We start from the raw sequence: 13,532 nt of genomic DNA on the forward strand, positions 1-13,532 counted from the left end.
GCATCCCCCGTGCCCCAACTCTGCTCTTGGCTTAGCGTGATTTCTGGCTGAGGAGTCATGAGTACTGCTACTTCTCCTCCTGTGGCATGGGGGGAATATTGCCAAAAAGTCATGGTGATGCAATTTCAGCACCATAGATCTCACTGACCATCAAATGAGTCAACCAGGCCACAAAGAAAAAGCCTGGATGGATCCATCTGACAGTGTAGCTTTGCGCAAAGTTCAAATTCTCTTAATCTCAAGTTCTTTCTGTCCTGTTTATTAAGAATGGTGTGCATTAAGGGGAAGTTCTTATGCAAAACTGAACCAAACAAAACTCTATAATCTCTATCCCCTTCACCACCTTGAGAGGCAGAAGATCGAGAAGGCAAGCATTGATTGTCCCTAATCTATTATCCTTCAGATCTGTCTTGATTTAATTGACTCTTAGTGTTTTCCTAACAGATTGGTACACAGTTGTCCATCACGGGGCATGCCTTGCAAATGTTAATGATGCAAACTTCATCTCAAAGCCACTCGTCTGTGGCTTAAGCTGTATGAAGAGAGCTAATATATGAATTCCAGCAGTATTCATGCAAAACATGTGAATTGGAAATGCACTGTATTAAGTGTAACTCTTGGGGTCCACCAAAGGCCACAGGTAAACTGTTGATGCTAGTCAATCAGTTGGGTTGACCCAGGTTCAACAGGATGGATGACCAGTTAAAAGGTAGTCTATCTAAAGGTGGATCTAGATCCGTTCAGAAGCTCATTAATATGAAAGAGAATGAAGAAGGTGTTGATGTGCTTTGCTTGCTGAGTTAATAACAAGATGTCTTTGATAGATTCATAGCCCCAAAGAAGGGAGGAAAGACAATTAAAGCAATTAGAGTTTTAGATGTGTGTGAGTGAGCGGGGCCTACCTGGGCTGATAATTAATTATGATTCTAAAATCTCATGAATAAGGGATGTCTCATAATTGAAAAATTATCCCAGGGAGCATATAAAAGAGGAGAGCATTGGATCTCCTTCCACAGCTTCAGTTGATTCCATTCCTCAGAGACCGAGGAAGTCCTTGTCTGATCCAGTCTGTTCAGTAAGTCTTGAAATGTCTCTTGGGTTATTCTCTGCTTCCGCAAGGTTCTGGTGGGTGGATCTTGAAAGAACATGCTCAATTCATAAGAATTCTATGCTTTCACGTCTTTCTTTCTCTGATTCTCTTTGTTAGAAAGATGTTGACTGTAGGTCATAGAATCAGCTTGAAGAATGTGGTTGCCCTCTGCCTAGGTAGGATCATGGTGGAGCTAATATCGAATTTCCATTTGGTGGCTTCTGCACACTGACAAAATAAATGGATAGAAAAAACGGGCTGGAATATCGGAGCTTTAGCTACAGCAGGTGATTAGCTAACTTTTGGATGCCAGTTCCTGGAAGTGAAGATATAGCTGCCAGCAGAACCAAGCACTCTCTTGAAGAACAGGCAAAAAAGACGGATATGCTTAGCCAGGAGAAGAGATTCTTTGCCTGATATCACAATAGCCATTCTCAGATATCTGAAGGAGATGGAGAAGATCTTACTCTCTGTAGCTCCTGAGGGTACGGGACTAGAGGGCACTGGTGGAAACTGCAGGGAGGCAGATGTCAGCTAAACGTTAGGAAAAACTCCTTGAGGATGAGAGCTACTTCACAGTGGCACACATGAAGGAGGCGGAGAAGCTGGTTGGTGATCAGGGATGAAAGGTTACTGTGCTGATCAGGGGTGGGGGTGGGATGACCTCCACGATCCTCCACAAGCCTCATGCTCTATGATCCCGTGGTCCTTTTTTGCACTTACGGGGCATGAAGCTCATTACAGTCCATGGGACACCCTTCCATGCAAACGCACACGATGGGATTGTAATGCTATGACCCTAGGCATGCTAATTGGCTGGACTCAATAGAAATTATTGTCAGAAAACATACATAGCATCTTGAAGATGGAAGAATACTTCCATGACAGTTAGCTCCACTGAAATCGGCGCCAGGTAAAGACCTTTTTATTTAAGCATCATTTTAATTGTTAAAATATATGATCTGGCCAGGGCAATGTCCTCTTCCTTCTCTTTCCTCCTCCTATATTCTTTTTTACTTATTTTATACTGTTAATTTTACTTTTATATTATTTTTTGTATTTTTGTATTTATTGGTATTTTATTATGTTCTATTGTATTTCAATGTATCTTATTGTGTTGTAAGCCGCCCCGAAGCTTCGGCAAGGGGCGGCATAGAAATGTAATAATAATAATAATAATAATAATAATAATAATAATTCCATGAGATTTGGTATTTTTATAATGCATCTACAGCATTTCTATTCTAGACAGTCATCTGAGTGGGATGGTTTAACTCAGTGTCCTGCACTGAGCAGAGGGTTAGACCTAATGGCCTTCTGGCCCCTATCAACTCTACTATTCTATGAAACTGTTCCATTCAATTGCCAAAACTTTCTATTAAGGTTCTATTAAAATGCAAAAAAAATCTACTTCTGAAAAAAATATGCTTAGAAGAAGACTACAATGGCAACCAAACATGGAAGCAAAATCTTTTGAAAACAGCAATCCAATTCTTGTGTTTAGCATCCATCAAAAAGGTGTGTTCTCCATTTATGTAAAAGATCCAAATGGAAGCTGCTGCAGAAAGGAGTAGAAATATAACTAATTTATTTTGGTTTCTTTTTCTTTATCTACTTCACACATGCCAGACCAAACACAGATTCGGTTGGGATCAACAGCAAATTCTGCACATTTGCAAATCTGCAATGTGATTTGTGCAGCAATAAAAAAGCAAACAAAAAATGTGTTCGTCAGCAACCATGCATCTGAAAAAAATGTGCATGGAAAAGATGCTAGCCTTTGAGAAGTGCATACAAATACACCTTAATTTGTAGAGAAAAAATGCATGCATTTAAAAATATGCCTGATTGTCCATACATTTCAAAAATGCACGTGAAAATATGCATGGAACTTTGTGTGCAAGCAACAGCAAGACAAGGGATGCTCTCAATCAGACGGCAGTGAGGATGAGCTCCAACGTGGGTGTTGCAGAACTTGGTTGAGCTTGAGGTTTAACATAGAAACACAGAAAGAGAGTGAGTCAGAAGGGGCCTCCCGAGCCATCTAGTCTGAGCCCCGGCTCCAGCCGGCTCCGCTCACGACATGCCCACCATGTGCATGTCCAACCTAACCTTGAACACCCTCACCGATGGGAATTGCACATCACTCCCTGTGTGGTTAAACCAAGGAAACAAATCAGCTACTAGAATAAGATTACAGGTTCAATCCTAGACCCATTTATCTGACAGTAAGCCCTACCGAACTGAATGGGACTGAACTCTTAGCAGACAAGGACAGGGTGGTAATGTGAATAGGGTACCCTACCGTGTTAGGAAGTTATGGTTTGGATCCAACGCTTGCTCAGGCTGACTCTGTGCCATGTTGTGTCATTTCAGATCCAAGAGCTCTTCTTTAAAGCAAGATGACTGTCTTCTATCACCAGTCCTACTGCGACCCAGGGTGCTACAGACCCTACTCTTCTTGCAGCTCCTATGGAGGCTACAGAGGCAAAATCTCCTATAGCACTGGGAGCTGCTATGGAGGAGGATATGGCTACAGGCCAAGATATGGTGGCTCGTATGGTGGCCAAGGCTATGGCCGCATTTGCTACCAGCCATTAGGCCTTGGTGGCTATGGTGGCTATGGTGGCTATGGTGGCTATGGTGGCTATGGTGGCTATGGTAGTGGTGGTTATGGTTATAAACGCATTTCCTACCAGCCAATAAGTTGTGGTGGTTTTGGCTATGGAGGTGGCTATGGAAAACAGTATACCAGTCGCTATGGCTGCTACCAACCTCACTACAGCTATGGATCCAGGCGTGGCAGCATCTGCTATGACCCATGCGACTAAAGTTCCAGGCTGCCCGGTTCCCTCACCTGAAAGATCGGCTGCGGCAGTTCTGTGGACCCTTCCTCTGAAACCAAGAACAGCACATGAACCAACACAGATGCAACCCACGAGACACTGAACTTGCCAGGCCTGGCTTTCCAGAATCGTTGAGCCCTCAAGAATTTCAGAAGGGTCTGCTGGGAGTTCAGTACTTCTTCGGACTTCTTCTTCTCAGCACTTCGACTCCCCCTGCTTTACTCACATCACCCTCCGCTGCACCGAGTGACTGCTTCTGTAGCAGACATCATCCGCGTGTCCACACAGGCCCAGTGCTTCCTGCTGGGGAAACATAACGATGGAAACCTCCTCCGAGACTTCACCTGCGTTGTGTTACTCCAATCAGAACCAGCAGTTGTGCAGCACCTTCATCTGCTTACTGCGTCCAAACTAATTAAAAACCAAAAAGCTTGCTTTGCATCACAACGTTGTGTCTTGGATTTTGTGTTATTGCCCATACCTAATATCTGGTTCTCATTCTCCTAAAAACTTGCATGGATGTTCAATCTCAGGTCCAGGAGCCAAAGTTCATGCTCCTGGGATCCCAGCCTGGTCTCTTCAAACTACCCCTAGTTCTTAGCCAGGGTGTTTTTGCTGTTGTCAGCCTCTCAGTAGTCCCATTCCCATGCCCCCACCCCTTTTTCCCACCCACCATTCATTTCTCGGCTTCCTGTTATCCTCTCCCCACATTCTGCATTCTCCTAAGCCTTAGCTCCCAGCAGAATGCTAAAATACGGTACAAGCATTAATGGTAACCCTAACCAACCACTTTTGCCTTTGGCCAAGGCAAAGCACCTGATTAAACTGAATGGCGTCTTCAGAAGTGAATTTGGCCCCTGAGCAGAAAGAGGTTAGACACCTTGACGCCCCTGCTCTACCAGTATACCTGCAGCCAGTAGCTTAGCAATGAAACAGAGCCGACCAAGAGAAGATGGGTCTATCTGGTAGCTGTACTATGCCCATTCATGACCCATAGCACAAGGGAAGTAAAAATATTCAATTCAATTTAGATGCCAGGAAGTCCTTCCTGACAGTTAGGATCCAAAGGGTGTGGAATGGGCTTCCACGGGAGGTGGTTGAGGCCCCATTGGGGAGGGTGTTCAAAGATAGGCTAGACATGCACATGGTGGGCATGTCATGAGTGAAGCCGGCAGGTGCCAGGGGTCAGACTAGAAGGCTCGGGAGGCCCCTTCTGACTCTCTCTGTTTCTATGTTTCTATATGCTTGCATGTACAAGCCACGTAGAACCCATGACTGTGGGCTCACATTTCCCTTTTGTCTCAGTGAGTGGTTCTGCAGTAAGGATACAAAGCAACATCGAGATGAAATGATGTCCATGAGATCATATTGCTATTTCATCCCTAAAGAGTCCAAACAGAAAAGGCAAACAAGCAGACTCTGGTGAGAGATCCTGTCTCTTAGAGACAGTGAGGGTACTTTCTGTGCTAAAGCCCCAAGACCAGTCCCAGAACTGGTGCCTGGGATAAAGAACAAGGGGGTGATTTCTTCCCTTCCTATGGAAGTAAGCTAGGATGATTGGTAGGTGAACCCGGATGATTGGCTGAGGAGCCCTGCATATCTGATTGTGCAGGCGAGTTTTGGAGACTCAGAGCAGATTTTGTCGCCATGCACAGCTCTGCCCTTCAGCAGAAGGGAATGCCTGGGGGTTCGGAAGGAAGCATCTGAGAAGATGCCACCACTATCCAGTATCTGCTGCCTGAAGCTGTTGTGCACTCTGCTTCACTGTAGCTCTACCAGTTCTGGTTGCTTTTCAGCTGTGTAAGGCTGGAAGTTTATAACAGTGTCCTTAAGGGTGGGTGAATCAGTTCTGGTCTGTGCCAGCTTTCATGCACATTCAGTCACAAGGGATGCAGTTCCAGCATGTATCTTCCTGTACTTTCTCCCCAAATGCACCTTCTCTCCTTTTGTGTTCAGCCTCCCCCTGCAGATGGGCTTTTGTGCACAACATTCCCGAGCGCATGCATGGTGAGGGTTCCAACCCAACTCAAACGGGCAGCTTTTCAAACTAAGCAAGATTATGACCTATAAAGCCCTAAACGGCTTGGGTCCTGGCTACCTGAACGAGCGCTTACGTCCGTATATGCCCGAGCGCCCTTTGAGATCTGCGGGAGAGCCCCTTCTCCGGGAACCCTCCATGAAAGAAATTAGGAGAGTAAGTACCCGGAGGAGGGCTTTCTCTGCGGTGGCACCCAACCTATGGAATTCACTCCCCAAAGAGGTCCGCCTGGCACCGTCGTTACTGGTTTTTCGGCGCCAGGTAAAGACCTTTTTATTTAAACATCATTTGAATTGTTAAAACATATGATCTGGCCAGGGCAACTTCTTCTCCCTTCTCTTTCTCCTCCTATATTTTTATTTATTTAAGTTATACTGATAATTTTAATCTTATATTTGTAAACCAATGCATTTTTTGTATTTTGTATTTAATGGTAATTTATTATGTGCTATTGTATTTCGTTGTATTTTATCGTGTTGTAAGCCGCCCCGAGGTTTCGGCAAGGGGCGGCATAGAAATGTTATAATAATAATAATAATAATAATAACAACAACAACAACAACAACAACAACAACAACTTCGGCAGCACCCCTCCACCCCATATCCTGCCCCATAATTCTATTGATCCCTCCTCATTTACTGCTGCTTGGAGATGCCCAGAGGGCCACGAGCTGTCCTCTTTGGGGCTCAACAGGAAGGAAGGAGTGTCTTCTTTTCTGCAGAACAAGACACTCAGCAACCTTCAAGTCACTGTACCCTCCTGTTCTTGCATTATGCGCATGGAGAAATGCCAGAGAAATGATGAATGGAATGGGAGGGATGCCTTGCGTGAAGGAAAGGTGGGGCTAAACTGATAAGAGACCGATGTAGGAAGGACTCAGAAGAAAGTTGATTACCTGCTGGCACAGGGGTGATGGGTGGAGAAATGCGTGGTCCCTGTAATTGGTTGCAAACATGAGCAATCAATATGGACTGGGTGAGGCCAGGTGGGTCAAAGCAACGTGGGAAGGTGCGTGTGTGTGGGAGGGAGGGAGGGAGGGATTATGGGCTGCCATGAGCTTTCCACCCTGTGCCTGGAAACTCCTGTGGGAATGACACACTTGATGATTGCAGTGGCCTGCCCCCAAAAGGACTGTGATGTTTTTTTCAGGGGTGGGCGATTGGTCCTGCCTCAATCAAAAGGGTACCCTGAAAACATTAATGCAGTCTATTCACAAGAAATGGTGATCTGATCAAAGATCTGTGAAAATGAATCAGTAGCTCCAGAAGAAATGGCATGGTGGAATGACTCTCCACAAGTGTTTGTCGGTATCTCGGCAGTTTCAGTGGCATTGAACTCCACGGGACTTGCCTCCAACTATATACATGCATAGGGTATGTATTGACTTCAATGTTCTAAAATCCATTCACCGCAACACATAAAGATACTTGATGAAGGTTGAGAGAGGTTCTAAAAAGGCAGCATCACTCTGTGCATGCTCAATGAAACTGTCAAACTGAGACGTCCACCCCTTTGCTGGACAGAGATGCTCAGTTCATTGCCTATGTACTAATGCAGGAGCTGAAGAGATCTTGGAAGGAAGGATTTGTAGATGGGATCTGGGTGTAAGTTAGTGGATATGCTGGTGGGGATGATGGGAATGGGAATCTAACTCATCCAGAGGGCACAAGTTTGGGGAAAACAGTATCTTCTGGATGCACTTTTTAAATAATACAATTTGGGTATGTGTGTGCTGGAATCATAGAATAGTAGAGTTGGAAGGGGCCATGAAGGTTATCAAGTCCAACCCCCTGCTGTTGCAGGATGCCACATTACACCAACCAGGATATCATGTGGCACTTTGGCCTTGCTGAAATCCAGGTAAACCACATCCACCATGTCCCCTCCATCTAGCCACCTCGAAAGCTTGTCATAGAATTCCACAGAAGACACGAGGCTGTGGGTGGATGGTTCCTTCAGCTGGATGGAATCTGTTCACCCTGTTCTGGATGGGTTGCATTGCCTTTGAAGGAGCAGGTCGGCATCTTGGGGGTGTCATCCTTGAGCTTTGGGGCTCAGGGGGGCACAGTGGCTTGGAGTGCCTTCCACCAGCTTTGTCTGGTGGCTCAAGCTTGACTTCAGTGTTCTATGCACTAGTTATCTCTAGTTCATAGAATTACAAAAAAGTGGAGTAGGAAGGGGCCAAGAAGGCCCACCTCCCCTGTTGCAGGACACCAGTTACACCACCCCACTTGGATGGCTGCCCAGTTTCACCCTGAATGTCCCCAGTGTGGAAGAGCCCCCCACCTCTCCAGGCAGCTGGTCCCACTGTTGTGTTGCTCTGACAGTGAGGGAGCTTTCCCTGATGTCCAGCCTGAATCTGGGTTGTCACAACTTGACTTGATTCTTCCTTGTCCTACACTCTGGCATCAGCAAGCAGAGATCCCAACCTTCCCCTTTGTGACAGCCTTTCAGGGACTTCTAGAGGGATCTCATGTCCCCTCTCAGCCTTCTCTTCTCAAGGCTGAACATGCCCAGTTTCCTCAGTTTCCAAACCCTGGATCATTTTTGTTGCCCTCCTCTGGACCCTTTCTAATTTACCTGTATCATACTGAAGATGAAACTCAAGCACTTTGGCCACCTAACGAGAAGGAAGGACTCCCTGGAGAAGAGTCTAATGCTGGGAACAATTGATGGCAAAAGAAGAAGGAGACAGCAGAGGATGAGGTGGCTGGATGGGGTCACTGGGGCAGTTGGCGTGGGCTTGGGTGGACTTCAAGGGATGGTGGAGGACAGGAAGGCCTGGAGGAATGTTGTCCATGGGGTCGCGATGGGTCGGACACGACTTCGCGACTAACAACAGCAACAACAAATCTTTCTAAGATGGTTAGATAGCCCCTCCATCATCTTCCCTGGCAAAAGTGGAACATTTCACACAAGGAATGGAGTTGCCCACCCATAGCGTGAGATAACCAGGCCACAGCTCCCTGACTGCCATCCCCGCTCCTTCCACAGCAACCTCACGTGTTCAATGCGTAGTAGTCAATGGGCTGTAGGAAAAAGACCCAGAAACACAGTTTGGGTTCTAATTCTCCTTGCTAATTCATCTTTCCTCAAACTGGTGCCCCTTCTGATGTGTGGAATTCAATTCCCATCAGCCTCCTCCGCTACTGTGATAAAGGATAGTGGGAACTGTAATCCAAAAAGTGGGAGGGTGCAAAGCATCGGGTTGGTGAAGGTGATGTGAACGGCATGTTTGTAGTCTCTGAAAAGCTAGTTTGCCAACATCTGCAAAAGTATCCATTGATGACCCCCCGTGCTAAGAATATGATAGAGAACTTACCATGCTTGCTATGTTTTAATAAAGGGAAGCCACTCCGAAATGGGGGACATGATTGATTGCACTCAGACACTGGCCCATTACTTTGCACTTTTTTTGTCCACCTTTGCATGGAGAAATCGAATCAGCCTTGGGGATTCCCAAACAATGCAAAACCCCCAAGGGTGCCCAGCGGTGGTCTGACTTTTTATTAGGCTTGGAAATGCTATTCCTTTCATGTGCCTTAAATAGAAACATAGAAACTGAGTGAGTCAGAAGGGGCCTCCCAGGCCATCTGGTCTGACCCCCGGCTCCAGCCGGCTCTGCTCATGACATGCCTACCATGTGCATATCCAGCCTATCTTTGAACACCCTCACTGATGGGGCCGCAAGTACCACCTGAGGAAGCCCATTCCATACCCTGAGGGTCCTAACTGCCAGGAAGTGCTTCCTGGCATCTAAATTGAACCTGAGCTTTGCTCCATGGATTCTGCCCTCCACTGCAGGGGAGATCAGGTCTCTACCCACCTCCATGTGACACCCCCTCGCATACCTATATTTTATTTATTTAGGATTTTTCTAGGCCATCCAATCACTTTCATCTCTGGACGGCTCACTATATGTTGCCAACAGATCCCCTTGGAGTCTCCTTTTCTCCAGGTTGAAAAGACCCAGCTCCCTCAGTCTCTCCTCATATGGCTTTCCCTACAAACCGGCCACCATCCTTGTGGCCATTCACTGTACCCACTCCAACCTTGCTACATCCCTCTTGTAATGAAGGGCCCAAAACTGAGCACAATACTCCAGTTGCCGGCGTACCAGAGTTGCATAGAGTGGCAGTAATACTTCTCTTGATCTAGAAGCCACGCTTCTGGCTATGCAACCAAGGGTGGCATTCACCCTCTTGACCACCACATCACACTGCTGGCTCATGTGTAGCCTGCAGTCGACTAGCACCCCGAGGTCCCTTTCACAAGTGCTGCTCTCCAGCCACTTGTCACCTAACCTGTACTTATGACACCCATTCCTATGCCCCAAGTGCAAGACCTTGCACTTATCCGCATTGAACGCCATCCTGTTGTCTCCGGCCCACTTCCACAGTCTGTCCAGATCCTTTTGGATCTGGAGTACCTGCTCCTCAGTTGTGGCCACTGCTCCAGTTTTAGTGTCGTCTGCTGATCAAATCCGCAGACTGTTCACCCCTTCCTCCATGTCATTGATGAAAAGATTAAACAGGATTGGCCCCAGGACAGAGCCCTGGGGGACCCTGCTTGTCACTGGTCGCCATCCCGATGATTCCCCACTAATGGTTGCCATTTGCTTTCATTCAGTCAACCATGCCCTAATCCATCAGTCGATGCATTGGTCTATCCCAAAACTCCTCAATTTCTCAACCAGGATATCATGGGAGAGTTTATTTATTTATTTAAGTTTTTGTATGCCGTCCCCTTGCTATATAGCCTCAGGATGGCTCACACAAATAAAAGGCCTTTGTCAAAGGCCTTGCTGAAATCCAGGTAAACCACATCCACCACGTCCCCTCCGTCTAGCCACCTCGAAACCTTGCCATAGAATTCCACAAGGTTGGTCTGGCAGGACAATGTGACGATAAGCAGTGATGGCAGACAAGCAGCTTTTCATAATGATAATCAAAGGAAACACCAGAGACATTTGAGGATGCCGAGTGAATTTTAATTGAGAAAAGAGAAATATTACAGTGAAAAAAGCACACAATTCTGTTTCACAGTCTCAAGCATACACAGACAGAGCTTTTACATTTCAAGTCAAAGGATAGCATCTGTAGAATGGAAATGGAGAAGGAAAAACTCTGTAGCAAAGACCTATCTACCCTCCTTACCATTCAGTTGACCATGATGGGAAAGAGGGTACAGGTTTTGAGCAGTAGATATCAGAAAAAGATTTACGGTCCCCTGACCATTAAGAAAATGCAGATGACAAGTCTTTGCTTCTCCTGAGATAAACCTTGTGTTGTTGTCATTGGGCTTGGAGCTGGGAGTGGCCCATGTGTACATATATCACTTGATTTTTAAAACTCAATTCCTGTGAGTGCACGGAAAGACTGATATTTAGATTCGTGCATCAAATACATTCAGTTGTTCTATTTAAGCTAGTGGGTTTGCTCAATCTATCATAGCCGTTTTATGCATGCACACACGGACCCACAGACCCACATACAACATCAGTGGAGGCCGTTGTGGTATGAAAATGCATGAGTGCACACACTTGTAGAGCAATGCTCTTCCCATCAGATGGTGTAGCAAGTCCTCGTCCATTCCGTAGATCCATACTGCCATATGCCTTCAGGGATTAACATGGGCCACATGGGTTTCAATCAGAAGTGCTGCAGGCCAGTGCCCTCCAGGAGTAGTAAGGATATGAGTAGCCAGAAAGGTATCTTCTTCCATAGCCGTGGCCTCCATAAGGCCTTGTTGAATAGCTGCTGTAACCACTGGCGCGTGGTGTATATTGTGCCATACCAACAGGCGCATTGCTAGCAGAGAGCATGGGCCCCGGAATGGTCAATAAAATGGGTGCAGGCTCTATTAGCAGTTCCGACGGTGGGATTTGGGAGGAAAAAGCCATGTTGGCCTCAGAAAGGGCTGAGCTGTAGCTGGGAGTGTTGCGAAGAACCGTTTTGGGGATGACAAGAGAAACTCTGGAACGACAGACAAGAAATTAAAATCATCATTTGTCCTCCATCCAGCAGGTGGTTGCTAGTCAAGGAACTTCTGACCTTGAAAAAGAAATGATCCTATTAGGGACAATGGAAAACACAGTCTGGTTTATATTTTAATACATCGTTTTGCATGTTTCACCCAAGTATGCAAACTGAATTCTGTCAGCCTTCAAAATTCATGCTTCCCCAGATTTTATGAAGGCGTTCTCCAGTCAAACACACAAACAATGGAAAAATAATATTCAATGCATGATTTTATTGCTTGTCTTAGGCAATGATGCATGCAAAAATGCAGGTATGAGATGTGTTTGAAAATGGATGTCCATGCAATATCCATTTTTAAAAAACGCAGCATTTGGGATGTGCCAAAAGCGAGACTTGGAAGAACAGAGCGAGGAGTAGTGGGGAGAAACTGACTCTGCTAGATCCCCCTGTGCCTACTTCTCACCTTCAGTGGTGTCTTCTGAGACTGAGATACCATCTATGGGTCTTTCTCAGGGGAAAAGGGGGCATCTTACACAGGGGCTGAGTCCTTGCCTTCCTGTTCCTCTGTGCTTTCATCTGCTTGCTTGCTAGCCTATGGGGCAGGGAGACCTGCCTTCTCTCACCCCTTGCTTGGTTCCCTCGCTGATGTGAGATGCAAAGGATGAACATGGGGTCATCCAGGTGCAGGGGATGTTTCAAATACCTTGTCAGTAATCTATTAAATGACCCCAGAAGGTAGGCTAGGAAAATTATCCCCAGATTGGTGGGGGTGTGTGGCAAGGGTGGTTTTGTGTGAGAGAGTTTAAGATGATGTAGAGCTTTTCTGCACGACCCATCTATTACTCATGCTTGTTTATGGATGCTTTAGACCATGTTTCAGTCCTCCAGTTTGGCTTCTGTTTTTAAATAGCACTTTTGGGGAGTTTGCTTATTAATTATGAGCAGGGAAAATTGGAAGTTATTTATAGAAAGCTTTTCCCTTTTGTGCATTTGTAGTATTCCGGTATACCACACTGCCACTCAGAGGTCAAGTAGCACAAAACAGGAAAGGAAATATTTTTCATGCAGTGCTCAGATTTCAGTTCTTTGGTGAGATGAAATTAGATACCACTGTCTTAAGTAGCAAAGTCCTTCAGGGTGAGTGGCCTAAGTTACTTAGTGAGTTGTTGGTGGGGGAAACATTGAATTAAATAACTTCTTAGCTCATGGATTGTACCCTAAATCACTAGCGAACCGTTGGTGGTGGTACCCCCTATCTGTTCCAGCTTTTATTCTGAGCTTTTATTCAGCTCTACTCATGGCACTCTGTGGTGGTGAATCTACTTTGCAGGTGGAGTACAGCACCATGGATCACTCCTACGAAGCTCAGGATAAAAGCCATCAACCCCCTTGCTTTAACCATAACATTGGCCCAGCTTTCCAATGCAGAAGGAGTCAAAAGCACGCTTCAGTTTCCCTTGCTCTGCCATCTTTGGAAGTCTGCACGTGCTGGGCTCCAGCCAGTTCAAGGAATAGAAAAATCCTGCTGGATCAGCCAAAATGTCCTTCTAGTCCTTGGTCCTTCACAGGACAATCG

The 13,532-nt window shown here is 46.0% G+C and overlaps 1 protein-coding gene across 1 annotated transcript; it reads left to right on the forward strand.

The window, feature by feature from the left end:
• Positions 1-3,492: 3,492 nt before the first annotated feature.
• Positions 3,493-3,921, forward strand: LOC123019804 (keratin-associated protein 19-2-like). The gene has a single exon (XM_044422868.1). It carries the CDS (start codon positions 3,493-3,495, stop codon positions 3,919-3,921), a length of 429 nt encoding a protein of 142 aa, XP_044278803.1.
• The last annotated feature ends 9,611 nt before the right edge of the window (positions 3,922-13,532 follow it).

Source organism: Varanus komodoensis, unplaced genomic scaffold (genome assembly GCF_004798865.1).
Source record: "Varanus komodoensis strain SLA01 unplaced genomic scaffold, ASM479886v1 scaffold139, whole genome shotgun sequence".
Lineage (NCBI taxonomy): Eukaryota > Metazoa > Chordata > Lepidosauria > Squamata > Varanidae > Varanus > Varanus komodoensis.

Excerpts from the sequence above, each read along its gene's own strand:
- LOC123019804 (XM_044422868.1), top strand. The coding sequence starts at position 3,493 with ATGACTGTCTTCTATCACCAGTCCTACTGCGACCCAGGGTGCTACAGA.